Consider the following 21545-nt stretch of genomic DNA (forward strand, 5'->3'; position numbering starts at 1 on the left):
GGTCCTTTACCTTCTTATATTATAATGCACAACGTTATCATGTTTTTTTTCCTCAAAGTCATTAAACCTATCCATATTTAGCCACGAATTATTTTCTTTGTATAAAATTTATTCTTCAAGAATATATATTTAACTAGCTTTTACCCGCGACTCCGTCCGCGCGGAATAAAAAATAGAAAACGGGGTAAAAATTATCCTATGTCCTTTTCCTGGTTCTAAGCTACCTGCCCACCAATTTTCAGTCAAATCGATTCAGCCGTTCTTGAGTTATAAATGGTGTAACTAACACAACTTTCTTTTATATATATAGATATATAGATAAAATAAAATTTCGTCAATTTCCTATACAGTTTTAACTAGATACAGCTAAGCGTCATTAATAATATAAATTATATAATTTAACCTCGTTAAAGATATTTACGGAATATTCTCAGTATTTTGACAGACAGACTTACACTAAAATATCTTTCAGTTTAAAAAGACAGAGAGATTTATGACTTTTTATTATATATGGGAATTTTTGTAATTTTTCTATGCGGATTGGTTTTGAATCAGCTCTGGTCACGAGTGACCAAGTGGACGATTGCGACCTATCGGCTGATGGCAACTATTAGTCCTCGCTCTAGATCATAATGAGTCATAAAATATAAACACGTTAAAAAATAATTTTCATCTTCATAATTCCCCTTTTAATAAATACTACACAATTGTGTACTGAACTATGCAGTTTTATTTATTCACGAAGTTTCTAATTGGTGGATAGCACAGGATTTCGTCATTAAACAACAGATCTTTGGTTATTCAAGATGGTCACCTCTGCCTTACATAGTTTTGTTAGTTTACATTTTCACTGAATGAATTAATTTTATCCGACCACTAATAATATATTTTCTCATGACTAAAGAATTTATCCAGTGTGAATAGGCTAAAGATAAAGAAATTTATTAAAAAGGTTCTAATAAACATTTACCTTTAATAATAATAAACTAGTAGGTGCCGAAATTTGACAGATATGTGAATATATAGCTGTTTATGTATTAGATACTGTTAAATCTGTAGTAGATATTTCTATATTAGTATTATACATATGTAAGTGGGTGCATTAAATTTCTTCACAGATGTACGTTAAAATTCAACAGTATCTAGTATTTGAATAGAACAGCGACTGGGCATGCAAATTACACTAAGCGCAAAGTATCAGTGATGTAGACGGTGTGTGCACTCCACTGCATAGGGATGGCTTATTATTCTAAAACTTAAAATCGACTTATTTCCAAATACATTCTTTTCCTCTTTGTATTATTTTTAGTTCGTGATTGTTTTTTTACGTGAGTCTTTTTTATTTTTCATTAACTACATTGCCTAAATAATAAATAAGTGAATGTGGTAGAAGTAAATGCTTACATTTTTTATATACTCGTATATATTAAAAGATCGATTAAAATACAATGGACATTTTTTGTTGATTCTGTATGATGACATCAAAAACAGTAGAGCAATTATCATTTCTGTATTACTATTACTTGGTGATGAAGTTGATTCTGTGAACTATAAGCTAAGGTATTATATGATAAGTATAACTTTTTAGTTATATGTAATTTTACAAATTATTTCGATACTATACTCAAAAAAAAAAAAAAACTGTACTTAAAATTGAAAATGCAGTATTTTTAGAAACGTATAGTTTATTCTCGAGTTTTTTCGAAGCTTTTCTTTACAAATATAACATATTAGTAACAAGAAAAAAGTTCATTGGACGATTTCTCTTTACGTAAGAATACGTCTGCTACGACTTCCTCACAAGCGACGTAAGCTTATAAATTTATTAATTATATATTATATGGAATATATCAATATATATTTTATTTGCGGTTACGCGAAATTTCCTGCCACGCACGGCCACGTTGTGGAACAGTTTGTCCTCGGCTGTATACCCAAACCAGTACGACTTGGAATCCTTCAAGAAGCGAGCCTATCGCTTTCTCAAAGGCCGGCAACGCATCTGCAAATCCTCTGGTGTTGCGGATGTCTATGGGCGGCGTTATTACCTCGGTGTTCCCGCCGTTCATTTGCCCTCTTTTCTTATAAAAAATACATCCGTAATTAAGTATTGAAATAGTCGTTTTTGTAGTAATGTCAAACTTTTATGGTCATCCTGTATTTGAAATGAGTTAAAATTTCTCTATTTATTTACATACCTTAATTGCGATTTATTACATACTAGCTTTTATCCGCGACTCCGTCCGCGCGAATAAAAAAAAATAGAAAACGGGGTAAAAATTATCCTATGTCCGTTTCCTGGTTCTAAGCTACCTGCCCACCAATTTTCAGTCAAATCGATTCAGCCGTTCTTGAGTTATAAATAGTGTAACTAACACGACTTTCTTTTATATATAGATAGATTACCTGATCAAGCAATTGCTAATGCGGGATCTTAGAATGTAAAGCTGCAAGCTACATTTTGATATGCAGTAATCTATATTAAGCTAAGATCGTGTTTGCTAAGTTAACGCCTGAAGGATCCGTTTTCAACCTAAATAGGGTGCTTTGCTAGTCATATCTCTTCCTTGCTAAATTTTGCCTTGGCGAGGCAATAACACACACTTGGCTCTCAAATTTGGGAAGAGCTGTTTATTCACGTTTAATGGTGTTGGCAAATTCGACTCTAGAATTAATACTTATAAATTCAAATATGTATGACTTTTATTAATTCACGCCTACGTTAGTTAAATTCTCCATATAAAATATTTAAAAAAATACATTTTGCATGGGTCCTAAATCAATGTAAATGTTTTAAAAAAGTAACATTGTTCAGAGATGTCGAAAATTACACAAAAGAAATCACTTCATAATACAATCCACGTGGATATACATTTTTATTGCTTTTTGAAAAAGCAAAATACAACCATAGATAATAACACGAAGCATACTTGACTATCCTAGATTCACGGCGACCCGTTCGCATGCCGCATAAATTCTTCAAGACCAAAATATCTCCGCGGACGAGCGGTACCTCTTTCCCAATAACTATGCATTGTTACGTGAATACCTATCCACAGGAGGACGTGAATACCACACAATTTTTGTCTATGGCCTTGTTGTTAAAAAAAAAAACAAATACTGCTATGCTCGGTGTAAACTATTTTGTACTGATCATTAAAGTGTTATCAATTTAGTTATTGTAGTTACGCCTCGGGAAATACATTTATTTATTAAATGAATGAATGAAAATATTATATATGTACATTTATAAAGCTTTGTTTAAAATCCTTAAAGCCTAAAAATCCTTAATCCTTAAAATCTATACAAATATTTCCTAGAAAATTTTAATGTAATGAGTAGCGGCGACCGAACACCGGCCTTCGCTGGTTTTCCTCAAAAGATTTAATAAAAAAGTTTTTGACATAAAACATTTTCTTTTAGATTTTTTAAATAAACTAAGTGCCGCTTGAATTTCTTGAAAACCATTAAGATTACTATACATATTTAGATTGAAAATTTTTCTCGCAAACATTATTTGGAAAATTAGATCTGTGTTTCATTTTTTTATAAAACATATGCCCTATTACTTCTCTGTTCAAATAAGAACAAAGAGATTTAAAAGATTGATTGTTGAACCCTTATTTTAGATTACATCGTAAAATCGCGCTGTTACAAGATCTCACTAATGCTGCCTTCCTGTAAAGTATTCATTACTCAAATTTGACATTTTATGGACTGAGTTAACTTTTAAACTTCGCAAGTACGTAAATTGATTGAACTTTTGAAAATTAATCAAATTTCTCACTAAGCAGCCACGTCGTTGCACAAGAGAAAAAGTTGACACCTTTGTTTCTGGTTTAGTGTGAGGTGATAATAAATATAAAAATCAATGTTCCAATAGTAGTTTTAGAAGTATCAACACACTAAATGTAACATCGAATAACATTACTATTATTTAATGTAATTTTATGGATTATATATATTTCTTTTTAAATAAAAAGAAATACTAAAGTAACTGAATATATATTAGTATTTAATTTAATATTCCTATTAATTGAATAGATTTTTGTGATTTTTTTGTTGTATATGAATCCGATTTGATTTATGTTTTGTTGCCACGATCACTTCTATGATAAGAGGTGTAACTAGAAATTGTAGGTACTTTCATGTCAAATGTCACATATAATATTAAGCTTATTACATTTAATCAGTGTCGGCGGCGTTCGAGTGTATTATAAGCACTCTACTTGTGAAATTGTATTTCACAAATATTTAATATTGTACCAAATATCATATTAAGAAAGATTAATAATCTTTTATATTGCGACAAATATGTAAATATATTTTTTGTAATATTCTGTTTTTTATCAACGCCAAATGTACTTAAAATTTTCATCAGCTAGAATCTCGTAATTTGTAAAATTAGTATTACGATATTGGAAATTATTGCTTTTGAAAACACATTTTTAAAGTCTTCAAGCCATCAACTTTAGTATATTTCTTCATTTATAGTCTAGTTCTATAAAAACTGTAGCAAATGAACAATTATTAAAAGAAATGAAACTGTTTCTTAATTACCATCTTTCCGTAATTGCAGTTGTGAACGGCAACTAAAAAGCGTGCATAATTTATATACGGACGCTATAACGATTAAGTCACTCAAGCTCTATACTTGGTGTAATTTATTTACCACAAGTAACATCTGTTTCATGTCACGAGCGTCTAAATGATAGTTTGAAGTTGTCAAATTATTACTTCCCCGCCAAGATTGGGACTGTGCCCGCATAGAAGTTTCAAGCAAATTAGTATTTGTGACTCTGTTTGGAGTTAGCGTATGTACTTACGTTACGTATGTCAGTACTGTTATCGGTTTATATAGCTTCATAAAGGTTAACGCGCATAACTAAACTCCTCGTCTACTAAGAACGGAATCACCTCGCCTCGTGATTGCCGTGGTATACACTCGCCACCGCCTAGATTGCCGTTGACCATTGCCTATTAATTGCGATAAAGATTTTTTTTTCTTGCTTCAACACGGTGGTGCCCGGTGGACTAGGAGTGGACGAACGCGCGGTAACCTTTATATGACACTTACGCAAAACATATTTAATAAGCAATAGTGGATTAAACGTATAATACTGGAAATTAGAATCCAATAATACTTTACCCTCCAAAGTGGTGTACTACTGGTATACTAGTATATTCGGGTAAAACATAGCAAACTCATTCTAGTTGTTAACGCAATCTAATACTCGTAGCTACGTCTCTATTTAGACTGAGGTGCAAATATTTCATTGGTAAAGTAACGTGAAATGTGTGCTAATGCATACATTTCCACTCTTACATTCAAGCCAAACAAAAAATGGAATTAGTTAACTAAAGTTTATTTCCATAAAATAAATATAAGTGATGTTTAATCAAATCTTATTAGAAATTATGCGAATAGTCACGTATATAATATAATCTTCTGACAACAAATAGAGAGTATTATGTGAGTGACGTCCTAAACCGTATGAGTTATTAGATTCGTCTGACTTGGCGAGATTATTGGCGGGAATAATGTTTGCAAACGTTCCGACCTGCCCTACAATGATACCGAAACACTAAGTCTGTTAAGTACATGTACTCACTCGGAAGTCTGCTTAACTGAATTTAGTTAAGGTAAGCATTTATCTATTAAGTGCACGTTTGTAATACCAAACTTAGTTTGATTAATAATTATTTGTTAACCCCAATGTTTGATGTATTTTAATGAGTAAGGATAAATTATTAATTTAAAGTTATACGCAATTATATACATTTTTTAAATGTCAAATTATGTTTGTTTTAATTGAGCTGACCGAAGAAAAATATTTAAGCATTTAAGTTTTCAATTCAAACTTTCTATTTAGTTTATTTAAAACCATTATAAACAAGCTTTTTGTTGTCATTTTTACCTTGATCGTATACATACTCCACCAATGAAACTAAACAATCAACTAAACATCTCATGCCATATTCAAAAGTAGATAAAAATAATTTGACATCTTGAAAGCCGCATCAGATTGAGGCATACGCAGTAATCTTACATGATATCTGTCTAGATCGGTACGCGGTAACCGGCTACGGGGGCAATGCACACGAAACGAGAAAACGTGGCAAAATTGACCACAATGCGCACTACAAAGATTAAATTGAAGTGGGCAAGTTGCCAGATATACCGGTACCGAAATTAGAAAATATTATATGCTGATTTTATACCTTGAGTAAATGCTAGTGCTCTTTTTAAGGGAACCTTAAATTGCTCACTTCGCATTTCGAAATCAAAACATTCAATTTCATTTTACAACATGTACTAGAATTTAATATAATATAAATTATACCTTCCTTAACCAATGATAGGTTTCTATCATTGGTTAAGGAAGGTATAATTAATTTATATATAACTTCTCTCATAGTTTAGTAGGCTTTATTTTTTCGTTTTCTTAGAGTTACTTTCATGTTTAGTTGTATCATAGTATTTCAAGGAAAATGTAGGCGATGATGATATGTTTTTTATTTAGTAGTAGTTTATTTGGTACTACAAACCTTACGATTAGGTGATGGAAACATATAAAATTTACCACATTTTTAGTTATAAACTTTGGTGTTCAATAGATTTATTTTATTAGCAATAATTACACTATGTAGAATTAGGAAATATTTTTATAATATTTTTTGAATAATATTTTCATCAAAAAATTCTGACTTCTAGTTGTGACTTGATAAAAATTTGAGGCTTTTAACTTTTTATGGGCGACTCAAGAGAGGGAATTCAATGGATATTTGTGAACAAACAGTGGCCCCGAGGAGAGGAAGTCCCCATAAAAATTCGCGACGCCGTCATTAGTCTCAGACGTGTTTTGATCAGGAAGTCGCGCTCTGCGAACGCGCTCTCAGCCCCTTTTTATCTTCGAGCCGCTATTTTAAATGAGGCCCTGTGAAAAAGTCCGACTAAGACGACTCGATTTTTAAATCCCTAAGCTCTAAGAAGTAGCTTAACGACTCGGTAAATTACTTGACATCGATATTTAAGACGATATTTTAATATGGTTGTTTTTTATTAAATCTTTAACAGAATTTTAGGCACAGGTTTAATATTCATAAGGAGTACTTAAAATCTAAATATAAAGTAAAAATACGGTGTTCATTATTCCTTAATTATTGCTTATTGTTAACTCTTTATACTCGCCATAGAAAGAGAAATTTAATGTTTTCCTTTTGGAAATACCGTGATATAACAATTACACACATAAAATATCGTTTATGTTAGTTGCATGAAGTTTTGAGAAAAAGAAATGTTTATAAATATGTATTATGATTACAAGAATATTTGAAATTAGCAAATATGTAAATCAATACATACAACCACCGTACGTAATACGTAAAACTCGTGCATTTTATCTCAACCTCGTTTTGCACTGCAGGCAACTGACGCATATTCAGACCTAGCGCAACGTATTCCGCACAAAATTAAATGTATCTTGCAGAATTAAAACATAAAAAAATACGATTCTGTGCAAGATACATATGGTGAATTTTATAAATCTAATTATTATAATTTCAAACCATCTTGTGATAATCATCATTTCCAGATCTAAATTTAGCCATATTGTTAACACGTTCTCTAAAACGCCATCAAATCTACATTCAATGTGACTATGGAAATGTCTATGGGTGATTTAATTCCAAAAAATCTTTCTTTTTAACATGGCTAGTTTGCAGATTACCAAAACTTTATTTGTAATACAAATTCAATAAAGGAATGTTAAAATGAATGCTAAATGGAATGGCATTATAAAGTCTGGCAAAACACATACTACAAGGAACTAGGGACGGACTAAACAAGCGGACGTGAACGTTGCTTTGCGTAAGCTATTCACGGACGAATCGAAAATAGTTTGAAAAAGCTGAATTGCATAATCGTCGAGAATGTTAGCAGAGAGGACGAACATACTTTTTCATGTTGCTTGTGAATATATGCAAAATGGTGGATATACTCTATACTTTACTTGTATACGATTCTGTTACCGATCAAGTCATATATCAAACATTCAAATATATTGGACATTACTGCAAATAATTTGACAAACACTTAAAACATTTGATCATCAATTATTGAACAATCGTGAATCAAAATAGAGTAATCAGTTTGTTTCCGTTGCTCGAAACAGATTTTGTGAGAGTCACGTAAATCTTCAAAACCCGGCGACTTTAATAGCTAAGCGACTTACGGAATACAATGTCATAGATCTGTCATCGCAAGGCAGTCCCTCGTAGCCTGTACTGTATGTCAAGACCGTCGTGAAAAAAGTCGCCGCAATATTTAATATGATAGAGCAAATCTATGTCGTTGCCATGTTGTCGCTGCGTCTGTAGTTATGACCAATTTAACGATTCGCGTCTATGATTCAACGTTGAGTGTAAGGAGCGCGCGCAAAGGCAACCATGCATTATTATTTTCGACGATTTATGTTACCATGCTTACGAAGGGACTTATGACAATAATCAATTGATTGTTTCAAAGCTTTACGAACTACGCAGTTTAATTCATGATCAGATCATGGTCTGCTTAATAAAATGTTCAATAACTCAGGCTGAGCGTCGCGCACAAGAGCGTCGGTGGATCAGGGGTAAGCACTTGACTTGCAATCTGCAGGTCCTGGGTTCGAATCCCATCATGTACCAATGTGTTATTCGATTTTGGATTTAAATATGTACATTTATCTGACGTTCTTACAGTGAAGGAAAACATCGTGATGTAACCTGCACATATCTGAGAAGAAATTCAATGATATATGTGAAGTCAGCTAACCCGCACTGGGCCAGCGTAGTTTATATTATGGCCTAGTCACTCCTAACATGGGTTAGGCTCCGAGCGCCTCTGTAGGCGTGTATAGTGAGCTGATGATGAACTCAGGCTGTGTATATAACCTTTTAATGTTTCATATAAAGCTGAAAACTGTTAATAAGTTAAGTAAAGTTAAATAAAATGCTGAGATAAGAAAAAATGTTTGTCTCTAGTAAATGTTATTAATTGATTATGTACGTTCTTCGCAAAGGTTCTGGTTACGCCGTTTTGCGTTTGGTCGTTGCATCCTTTCCCGTCCTTTTCCCGCACAGTACAGGTGAGCGAGAAGGACGCGCCCCGCAATCGCGCGTTTTGAAAAAAACATAATGGCTGAAATCGTCGTCGTTGTGCGTGTGCCGCTCCGCAACTTTTATTCGAAAAGTTTTTAAAGTGAGTGCGGGTTCGTGCTGGAGGTGTCCAGAAGCAGGAGAAGTCCGGAGAAAAGAGACAAGGTACTGTGCTTCCTTCCTTTAGCAGAACTGCCTCAATTATCGTATTCCCGCAGTTTTGTACTCGTCCCACCGTGCAACGACCAACTATAAGAACCTTTGCATTACCGCGTGTACATTTTGGTCCAAACGAGCCGGGATTATTTGTTAAAATTTGCGCTAGCCATTATCTAAATTCGTTTCGTTTCGTATTAAAACCGCGTACAAAGTAGTTCGTACACCCGCGGCATCGGTTCGCGCGGTTACCTACCTACTTGTATAAATTTTCGTTCATCCCGCTATATCGTAGTTAATTCGCTAACATATTGATTTAGTTCGCTTACATATTAATTTAATTCGCTTAACCCGCATTTTTAAACTCATTCAAGTACTTAATATTTGTCTCTTAAAATCGTATAAATAAATTAAATTGCACTAACCCGCCATTTTGTCGTTTGAAATTACGTAATAATATTATATACTTGCTTATAGGTGTATATTTAATTTCAAGTCGTTTTAGTTAAAATTGTGTTCATTAAATTGCATTAAGTGCACAATAAGTAGTTCATCCCGCGTATGTATCGTATATATCGTTTTCGTTTCGTTTAAATTATCGTTCGCACACCGGCCGGGTAAGTTATTACAAGCCCCGCGCCGCCCGCTCGCCGCGTTAGTTGGCGGTATTCGTATATTTCGTACCGCGATTATAGAATAATTAAATTGAATAGAATAATTAGAATAATTAAAATTAAATTTGTCGTTAACGTCGCTTGCTCGTACCGGTACTTGGTATTTCGTTTCTCCGTCGCTTCTTATTGTTTTCGCTTAAATTGTTTCATTTTTAAACATTTGCTTACATCTATTTTTCTATAAAAATGGCACCGGCCGATACCAGTTTGCAATTGCAATATGCTAAAAGAGATAGGATATTCTCCCGCATGCAAAATATTTTTGATCGCGTTAAAGATATTGATTCAAAATCATTTGATGCAGATTCATTTTTGTGCGAGTTCGAAACTGTTGATTCATTGCGTGATGATTTTGAAAATGTGCTGGATAAAATAGCTACCTTAGAGTTGAAGGCAAATCCTAATTACGTTGTTGATTATCAACCGCTTTCCTCGTTCGAAATTCTATTAGGAAGTGTGAAACGAGCTGCCAAAAAATTGCAATCGCAATACTCTCACACTAGTGTTCATGTCGGACCCTCATGTCAACCTAGACCTCCGAAATTGCCTCCGATGGAGATTCCCGAGTTCGATGGCGACATAAAAAATTGGCCTTTGTTCATTGCAAGTTTTCAAAACGTCGTACATAATAATGTTTCGTTGTCGGATTCGGAGAAGCTTTATTACTTATTAGGCAAATTAACTGGCAGGGCACGCTCCATATGCTCGGGGATCACGCCTTCAGCTGATAACTATTTATTAATCTTCGATTTGTTAACTAGTAAGTATGAAGATAAGCGTCTCTGTGCCACTTCATACCTGGATCAATTATTTGATTTTAAATCCATTACTTCCGCAACCCCTAATAGTTTAGAGTCATTCTTAGACAAATTCGCTTCGTCAGTAGCCGCTTTAAAAAACATAAAAGTCGATGACCTCTCCGATTTAATTTTCTTGCATATGGCACTTAAAAAACTAGATACTGATACGGCGCGTGCATTTGAATCCAACCATTGTCATAGTCAGAGTTGTGAAATTCCAAAATTTTCAAGCCTGGTTTCTTTTATTCGCGAACATATTAAGGTATTGGAACGCACCTCATCCGTCGTAAAGGTTGCTAATAACAACAGAAAACCATTTGATCGTAAGCCATTGACTATGCACGCTTATACTAGTTTCGAGTCGTCCGCATGTACTTTGTGCAATTGTAATCACGACTACATTTATAAATGTAAGGTATTTAATAACTACAAACCGAATGAACGCTTTAAATTCGTCAAGTCGAAAAATTTATGCATAAATTGTTTAAGTTCTGGTCATCGCGTTTCCGCTTGTGCCTCGACATCTTCATGTAAAAAATGTAACGCTAAACATCATACTTTATTATGCTTCGGAATCGAACCCGCTGCCGCGAGAAACGCTCAGACGGCCGTACAACAGAACACACGACCCACGGCCGCCGCGGCCGCACGGCCCGCTCTTACAAGCGAGTCGAATACGCTCCCCGCTCGCTCCGCAGGCACCGATGACGTCACGCTTTGTGCGCTGGCGGATAGTCGCAGTATTACTCGCAGCGATATTCGTGGCCCTACCACGGTATTACTAGCAACCGCGCGTATTATCATTGTAGATTCTCGTGGTAATGAACATAGAGTTCGCGCATTGTTAGACAGCGCTTCTCAAAGCAATTTTATTACTCGTTCTTGTTGTCAAATTTTAGGTTTAAACACAAACATAAGACCCGCTTGTTCAGTGGTTAAAGGGATAGGAGGTTCGAGTAAAGCCATTCAAGGTTCCGTAAAACTTAAATTTCATTCTCGTTTCGATCGCAACATTTTTTATAATATTGATTCGTTGGTTGTAGATAAAATAACAGAACGGCTACCGACCGCAACAGTCGATCCTTCGTTATTGTCGAATTTTAAAGATCTTCCGCTAGCAGACGATACCTACTATTGCTCGGGCCCGATTCAAATGTTGATCGGTGCCTCTATTTTTCCGCATCTTCTTTTGTCGAATAAGGTTCAAGGACAACCTCCGCATGTCTCACCGCTCGCGTTAGAAACGGTCCTCGGCTACGTCATTGTTGGTGACGCTCCGGTCCGCGTAAATAGTCACGAGTCCGTTTCATATTGCTGCACCGCAGATCCATTAGACTCCGTTATACGGAAATTCTGGGAGCTGGAGGAAGTCGACGTCCCTCCAGTACTTAGTCCCGATGATAAATTGTGTGAGGAGTTTTACTCGAGTACTACCTCGCGAGCTAGCGACGGACGTTATGTGGTGGCTTTGCCTTTTAAGGTTGACGTAAGCTGTCTCGGTAACTCGCGTCAGGCAAGTGAGCGACGGTTTTATTGCCTAGAGAGAAAGATGCAGGCTTCTCCACAATTAAAGATCGCATATGACAATGTAATCCGAGAATACTTAGAAAAGGATTATATTTCGCCTATAAATTGTAATTCTTCACAAAGTTCGTATTTTATTCCGCATCACGGTGTGATCCGAGAAGATAAGGTCACAACGAAGTTACGTGTAGTTCTCGATGGTAGTTGTAAAACCAGCACTGGTTTTTCTCTTAATGACCTATTATATAGAGGTGAAAATCTTCAAGGTAGTTTGTTTAACATAATTAATAATTTTCGTTTATTTTCGATCGCTCTTTCCGCTGATATTCGTCAGATGTTTCTAAGCATCGGCATAAGAGAATCTGACAGGCGTTTTCAACGCATTTTGTATCGTTTTTCCCCGCAACAACCTTTACAAGTTTATGAATTTAATCGTGTAGTATTCGGTCTCAAATCTAGCCCCTTTCACGCGCTGCGTACTATTAAGCAGCTGGCGGCCGACGAAGGCGCTTCGTTCCCTCAGGCTAGGGAAGTCATCGATACAAGCCTATATATGGATGACTTCGTTTACTCGGTCCCATCTGAAGAGTTGGGAATTTCTACCGCTTCGGAGTTGATAGATCTCATGAAAGCGGGACAATTTGAATTGGTCAAATGGTCTAGTAATTCACAGGCGGTTCTAGATTCGATTCCGCCATCGCACCGTCTACCGGAGGTGAAAGAATTTGACGGATCAGATCAACATAAGATACTCGGTTTGTGTTGGTCTCCCACGTCCGATTATTTCAGTATAAAAATTAATACTCCCATAAAAACTTGTACTAAACGTTCGATATTGTCGTGTGTCGCTAAAATATGGGACGTCATGGGATTTGTCGCACCTGTCGTTTTGTATGTAAAATTAATTATCAAGCAGCTTTGGCTGTGTAACTGTGATTGGGATGACACTCCGCCTGAAGATATAGTTAAAATATGGACACGTTTAAGAGAGGAACTTCCTTTGTTGGGTGATATAAAAATTCCCCGTCACATTGGTATCGTCGCTGATAGTGTAATTACTATTTTAGCATTCGCAGACGCCAGCGAGAAAGCGTACGGGGGAGTTATTTATTTTCACGTTCAAAATAGGGACTCTAATACAATCAATTTGATAACAGCTAAATCGAAGGTTTCTCCAAAAAAGGTTGTCTCACTCGCTCGTCTTGAACTCTGTGCTATTCTTTTATTAACTCAACTTATTAAAAGGGTGATAGACGCATGTCAAATTCGCGTGATTTTTCGTAACATATTCGCATTTTCGGACTCAACTGTCGCTCTCTGCTGGGTACATTCCTCGCCTCACCGATGGAATACCTTTGTAGCCAACAGAGTTACAAAAATACAAAATAATTTAGCGCCGCATAATTTATATCATATTTCGGGTACAGACAATCCCGCCGACTGTCTGTCGCGTGACACCACTCTTTCGTTTGAAGAGTTAAGCACTGTGCTTGCTCAAATTGAATCGGTAATGAATACTCGTCCTTTATGTTCAACGCTCTCTAGTGATCCTTCGGAACCCCTCGCTTTGACTCCAGCGCATTTTTTAAATCTCTCACCTTTACGGTATTTGCCAGCGGAAGAAATAGATGAAAGCCTTACTTTTGTGGCTAGGCACAATTTATTAGACAAACTAATTCAATCGTTCTGGAAGCGCTGGAGAAGGTATTACCTCCATACGTTGCAATCGCGTCGTAAGTGGAACACGCCGGTAGATCCAGTCGTTGTGGGTTCAGTTGTAATTATCATAACTGATAATACACCACCGCTACACTGGCCATTAGGTGTCATAGAGGAAGTTTTTCCCGACTCCACAGGAGTCACTCGCGTCGCCCGGGTTAGGACTACGACTGGATCGTACTTGCGTCCCGTTGTTCGTCTTTGTCCGTTACCTAAACAGTAGCGTGCTTAAATTACATTCGTTTTTTTCATTAATCTTAGTTATTAGTCGTATTAGTAATGTAGGTACTTAGTTAGAAGTTAGATATCGCGTTATTTTCATCTAAATTTTTTGAAGGCGTTCCTTCAAGCCCGGGGGAATGGTTACGCCGTTTTGCGTTTGGTCGTTGCATCCTTTCCCGTCCTTTTCCCGCACAGTACAGGTGAGCGAGAAGGACGCGCCCCGCAATCGCGCGTTTTGAAAAAAACATAATGGCTGAAATCGTCGTCGTTGTGCGTGTGCCGCTCCGCAACTTTTATTCGAAAAGTTTTTAAAGTGAGTGCGGGTTCGTGCTGGAGGTGTCCAGAAGCAGGAGAAGTCCGGAGAAAAGAGACAAGGTACTGTGCTTCCTTCCTTTAGCAGAACTGCCTCAATTATCGTATTCCCGCAGTTTTGTACTCGTCCCACCGTGCAACGACCAACTATAAGAACCTTTGCATTACCGCGTGTACAGGTTCTTATATAAGATTAATTTTAGATTTATACTCTAGATTTATCTCTGAGTGCCTTTTGTAATCTGCCTTGAGACAAAATTAGCAAACAATGAATTCGGAAACATCGAAATTTCTATCATTACAAGGACAACGCAAACATTGACTATGCTAAATTAGTGCTGCTTTGAGAGAAATCTAGTGTTGAGAGTTGTATTTATTTTGTTAATCGACGTCAGAAAAGAAGGTATATACAATCATATATTTTTTACTTTATGGTGCTTTAAAACATATCACATATTACTTATCTCTAAAATTTTTTCTTAAGCACTTAAATCTTTTCATATTATATTAATAATATTGTTAATTTGATGTCCAATGAAATGATTATATTTCAAACAATTTTAGAATCCTCTGTGTAAATAATGATTACTTTCTCAGTATGCCTTTGGCGTACGACTATTGTTTCATTCAATCTAATATCGTTAATAAGCAAAATGATTGTATATTGCTACTAATCTAATTTAAAAAGAACACTTTTAAAAATTTTCAGTACGCAAAACGCTAAGTTGTAAAAGCGGTGAAATTCAGATGGAAAATAATATATTTTTTTACATTACTAATCTTAAAGTAAATTAGGCCTATACAGATTAAAAGGACCGGTATAAATTCTACAAAAATGTCCGGTACAGCGAAATAAAATCGAATGAAAGACATAAATTCGGATACATTTAAAGTTATTTTTAGATGAAACAATTGCAAAAGTAAATTATCAATGTACTTACTAACCTTGACATCACTAATGTCTAAACCGGACCAGATGGAAATGTCTAGACCAGACTAAAATCTATACATCCTGGTTCGAGCCTGCCATGTACCAATGTGTTTTTTGATTTAAGTATTTCATACGTACATTTATAAGACGTTCTCATGATGAAGGAAAATATTGTATGCAACCTGCACTTATCGGTGAATAATTTCAAAGATATTTGTGAAGCCAACCAACACACACTGGGTCAGTGTGGGTAACTATAGCGTAGTTAACAACTTGGGTAGGCTCCGAGCCCCTCGGTAGAGCTGACGACGAACTATGATAACTACTACTGACTACATAATAGTGTACTTACTGAGTCTTGACAACTTGAAGGCGTCTGCTGTGTTTATAACATCGACGTAAAGTTGAAACTCCCAGCGTGTTTTGTTGGCATTAGAGAACTGAATAACAGCGAGCTTGAAGGCATCTTGTATCTCGTCTGTGCTTTTATCGAAGACCGCGCCTGCGAACATAAAAAAACAATGTTTATTAGAAAATGTAACAAAAACTGTGTCGAAAAAGCAGTAAACAGTTTTACGACGCCAAAACCAAGAAATAATTTATGAAATTCACCACTCAATGTTACAACCTATTTCAAGTCGATAAAAGGGATGCTCGTAAACATTTCAGATATAAGAACGAAAGGTTCGACCCAATAAACAACTTATCGTGCACGTACAAAAATAGTTTAAAATTAACCGCGTCAAATGTACTGAGCAAAATTAATCTTATTTTTATGAGCATTAATTTAAAAATAATTCAACATCCGATTTTTTTTTAATTAACCTTATCAATTTGAGGTTCGATGTTATAAAAGAATAAAAAGTTACCAACGGTTACCACTGACCAAAACACCAGTATATCTTTTTATTTCACTTTTTATTTTCAGAGTGAGATAGTGCTGATGCTGACAATATGTTTTGACAGTGGAATCCCACAGTAATTAAACGTTACCAGTAGGTAATGACGATCTGTCACATTCTGTATTTATTTTCAAATCTTTTTAATACATCATTAGGAATCTATTAAGCTAGCGCTAATCTTTCAACCATAACATTAAGGGGGGTCGTGATCAAGCGCTGGTTTATTTGTTGTAAAAAGAGCTATTTGATAAAAAAAACTATCAATTTTATGTTTTCAATGAATATTGGTCGGCCATAGCTTTGTGAATGTGAGAAGAGTGTGCGTGAGGCATATAGGATTTATTATTTTGCGAGCATACACACTGGTCGTATTCCGGTATGGAATTTATAGCTTTAGTCTGGTTGGAGAAAAATATGGATTTATTGCTAGGGTTTTGCAACAGATCGTTATTGCTTTTAGAGTACACAATAGTGTTTAGTGATTTCTTTCTAGTGTGTATTTTTTAATGACAGGAGCTTTTTTTTAAAGTACAGTTATTAAGGTTATATTTCTTTTAATGATGTAGGAAATCAATCGTTATTTTTCAATTCGACTAATCGTAGTGTAATATTAATGAATGTACGTCTGCATGTCCACTTGCGTCATTGTGTCATAGTCAGTTTGATTTTATATTGTAATTAAAATTATTAAACAAGTATATGATAATAAAGTTTTTTGTATTTTTAGTGGCTTTGATATTGTTTATAGTAAAATGTTCTACGGAACTCTGAACAAGAAAAGAATGTAATGCTTTTGATATGAACCAGATTTTTTTCGGTATTTGCTTGAGAAAGCCCGAATGTCTAGTGGCATTTATTTCGACTTTTATTTGAAGCTGAAAATGGTGCCGTGAGAAAAATATGCCTCGGATTATTTTTATTGTAACATAGAAGCGCGAGGACGGAAAAGTTTTTTTTACTTTAAAAAAATAACAGTGAATAGATATAATGTGTATTAGTCACCTGATTTTTATTTGCCTTTTTAATAATGTTACAAATAGAAAACACGATTGTCATCCTTAAATGATAATTACTATTAATTTGATTAAATCTGACAGATTTCAATTAATAAATCAATTATTATTGATAACATACTGTTATATTTTAGCTAATCGTATACATTTCGTACATTTTATTCCTTGATATAATTTAAATAGGTATGGTTTATGTATTACAAATTGACCTTTACTTGATAAATTCGTTTGATCGATAAATCAAACATGTAGTAATTGATGTCTCGCATAGTATAGTTGACACTACACCTTGTAGTGGACATCTTGAACTAAGTTTGACCGCATAGCATAGCATAGCTTTGATACTAATAGAGTACACACTCAACTTGTCTATCTGGTCCACTCATGTTACTATTGTACTGTATACATCGGATTATACTATTACATTGGATGTTGATTTATTAATGAAATTTGAATTTCTGTACTAATCTGGCACGTTCTGTAACAATAAAATAATCGAAAGTAAGATTGGTAGCTCTGCAATAGTTTTCACATATTTTTTCGAAAATGTTTTACATTGTTGAAGGCAAACTCAAAAATAATTAAATAAAATTTATTATTTATCCTAACGAGCAAACGACCACCTGGATTCACCGAAATAGCGAGGCGCCCATTGCCCATAGACATCCGCAAATGCAGATGTGTTGCCTACCTTTAATCGACATAGGATATTTCCCCAGCACAGAAAAAGAATACTTCTCCTTCCTATGCGTCGTCTTCCACCAAATCTATTTCTCCTTCCCATTATTTCCTAATAAGAAAATGGAGGGAAGGGAAAGGGGACTAAACGACACACTCATCAAACGAAACGCGGAATTGCTTCCACTTCACGCCTGTCTTCTGTGTGGTCGTGGTATTTCACTGGGCGAGCCGGCCTATTCGTGCACCCAACAAATATTGTTGTTGCGAGATCTACCACTGTTAATAATTAATCTAACGACAAAAAAAGCAATAAAATAAAATAAATAAATAAACTGTTATTGACTGTAAATTTTGACTGACCTGTCACTTGATACATATTGTTGTCTCTATTCTTTCCAAAGAAAATAAGAGAGATGACAATATGTGTCAAGCCAAAAGTGATACTTCATTGCAATCGAAAACGACAGTGATACTCGCTATATCATTCAAAAGAAATTTTCACCAACATGTTACTCTTAGTTACACTTAAACTAGGTTTAGGCTAAGCACCATCTGCGCTCGGCCACCTCAAGTCCGGTAATGCTGTAAATGCCTCTTCAAGGAAAATTGTATCTACTGAGGCACATAAAAGAAATAGTTAATTAATAATAAAATATCAAGTATCATAATATCAAAGAACAGAGTATGATTTACACACAAATGTTTGATACAGTAAATATCTCAGTCAATTTATTTTATTGCGTAAATGAACCACAAAATAATAACAGCATATAATAAATCGTTTGTTCATTAATAAGGGTAACTAAGATAAACTGTTGCCCCGACAGGCGTTAATATCAATAGAATTATTGGTATCGTTTTGTTAAGTCCAATATTAAATGCCAGTATTTCGTTTCGTGGCCCTGATCCCCTTTCCTTAATAACATATTTGTTTACTCTGATCCAAAAGATTGTTGATTTTCTTAAGCCTATAACAATTATACGATAACTTTATTTGTTTGAAACCTCTAACACTGTAATTTTTTTTTTATTAAAAAAAACGAAATCTTTTTTCACGTTCTGTATTTTGAACTCAGATTTTGACAAATTAAATTTATTATTTTAGGACAACGATGAATATTAGTCCCTTTAAAATCTACGATACAATTTTTGTTTTGTTTTTAATGTATTTTTTTTGCAGGTACAGTTGATATTATTTTATTTTGACCTTGAAGTTAAAAAGCCTACAGCTATTTCAGGTATAAAAAAATCATGAAGGATGTTACGAGTATAATGTAAGTTATATGACTTAACAAAAATTTAAAATGGCGTAAATGCTGCACTCGATCTCGATAGAAAGCGTTACAGTTCATATGAGGTTTTGTCGTTGGTAATGGAGTTTACATGTCTTCGATTTTTCGCCTTTTTTTCTTCTGGTTTATATTCAATGTGCTTTTGGCGACTAAAAAAGGCGATTTTAATTTTCGATTTTTAATTCCCCTGGTATTGCAAATGTCTACTATGGACGTCTATGATGTTTTTCCGCGGTTCGTTTCCCTAAAAAATTGCAAGTTTAAAATATGGATAAAAAGAGTAACATTATATTTATTTGAGAACTATGGAAGCTATTTAGTGAATAAATGAAATAATTGTTCCATTTGTTAGTACGATTCCGACCTCTATGGTCGCCTACAAAAGCTGTGATAACAATATCGGCGATAGTTTAAATAATCCTCTTACACATAAATTGAACGGCCGTTGCAGTGAAAATAGCTTATTAATTCAATTATGACCGCGTACAATAATTTCAGAAATGATGCAATATTTTGACTTAAATTTAGATACTGCGTCTATCATTTAATGATAGATGGTGTAGTAATATTATACATAAATAATTTTATATAAATTAATAATGATTTTTAAATAGAAGTAATCATTATTATATGATAAATAAAATGGTTTTTGAAATGATTAAGAAAATAAATACATAATTAATAAATGAAGAACATCCTGTATATAAGATTTATTCTTATCTAAATTAATAATTATTTAACAGTGTGAATAGCATACATGTTTACATAATAACCCATAAAATATAATGCTTGTGCCTTTTGGAAAATAATTTATTTATGTAAGAGAGTAACGAAATTAATTTGCGTCCAAAATATTCTGCGTCTATAAAATTGATTGTTGGTGTAAGAGCTTATTTAGTTTTTTTATATAAAATGAAAACATTTACTCCATATTATATAGTATTAAATAATTCACGAAAAAATCTTTTAAATCCGATACCGAAGTTTTTATTTTATCGGGAACAAGCAAAGTAATCTTTTCCCTGCATGTTATATCTCGTAGAAATCAAACAGATGAGAAAAGCGTCTGTTTACAAGGTGTTTAATATACCCTCTAGGTTGTCGAAAAACTACTTATAATAGTGAGGCTTCCTAAATTACACTTGACATTTCTCTTGAGTGCGACCAAGATGGGTCGTGACTAGTTCCTGAGACGCTCGCCGTCTCGACGCCGCTTCCGAGCTGACATACGCCCCACATTTATTTACCCGACGCAGATTAATACCGCGTCATCCCGCACATATCCACTCCGAGGCTGCGCCATTCTCGATCATATCACATGAAGTAACAATGACGAATATGCTCTTACGAGACCGCCTCTAATGATCTTTAATAACGAGCATCTTCATAAAACCGTCTGTTTAGTGGCTGAATATTAATAAACCCACACGTCGTCAATATTAAATACTTTCTATTTGGAAATGTACTTATTTATTTATTTTACTTTTATAATTAGTAATGGTACATTAGGACAACATATTTTAATTTTTTGAATTGAGCTCTGGGCTTGAAAGTACAAGTACGTTAGTAAAATGATTGCCTTAAGTAAACAGGAAGTATCTCTTGATTTCCCTTCTATTATAATCCTTATATGAAATGTATGTGGAGGGCTAAAAGGGTAGAGGAAGCCTGAAGAAAGTATGGATGTATTGCGTGAAAGAGGATATGCGTTAAGTGGAATCGGGTATGACTGGCTCTTAATAGAGATGTACGAGTATGAAACTGTTCCGACCCTCCGTATACAAATAGCAGTATGATAATTATAAAGTGCTTTAAAGACTTATAAAGTCAGTGGGAAATAATATGGTATTGACTATATAGTAGAATCGACAAACATAGAAGTAGATTGCTATTGTCCACGTAATGTTAGCGAGTGTACGCTTGAGTGCCTGCACGTGACACCGCCGTTAATGTTTACGGCATATAATCATCACGCCGCTGCCGCAACTGTACGTAGTGTCGACTCACGTATCTTTATCCGAATAGAAATTGCGGAACATACAAAAGAATAAAGAGTTTGCCCTACAATAGTTCCTGTGATGTGTTTCACAATGAATCTGTATCGTATCACTTTTACCTAAGTTTTGCGAACTGGCTGGAAGACTTTCGGTCAGTCAGTGTTATCTTTTTTTTATTGCTAGT

General features: G+C 34.7%; 2 protein-coding genes across 2 annotated transcripts in view; one reads left to right on the forward strand and one right to left on the reverse strand.

Annotated features, from left to right (window-relative positions):
* Positions 1-21545, reverse strand: part of LOC106717086 (glutamate receptor 1) — a 108188-nt gene that overhangs the window by 42753 nt on the left and 43890 nt on the right. Inside the window, exon 2 of the mRNA XM_014510795.2 lies at positions 15829-15978. Coding sequence (XP_014366281.2) covers positions 15829-15978 — 150 coding nt within the window. The remainder of the gene's footprint in view (positions 1-15828; positions 15979-21545) is intronic.
* LOC123723447 lies at positions 11608-14712 on the forward strand. Its single transcript, XM_045686073.1, has one exon. The coding sequence runs from the start codon at positions 11922-11924 to the stop codon at positions 14232-14234; it is 2313 nt and encodes a 770-aa protein (XP_045542029.1). The 5' UTR covers positions 11608-11921; the 3' UTR covers positions 14235-14712.

This window comes from Papilio machaon, chromosome Z, assembly GCF_912999745.1.
Source record: "Papilio machaon chromosome Z, ilPapMach1.1, whole genome shotgun sequence".
Taxonomy (NCBI): domain Eukaryota; kingdom Metazoa; phylum Arthropoda; class Insecta; order Lepidoptera; family Papilionidae; genus Papilio; species Papilio machaon.

Coding starts and splice junctions, on each gene's coding strand:
- LOC123723447 (XM_045686073.1), top strand. CDS start 11,922: ATGTTGATCGGTGCCTCTATTTTTCCGCATCTTCTTTTGTCGAATAAG.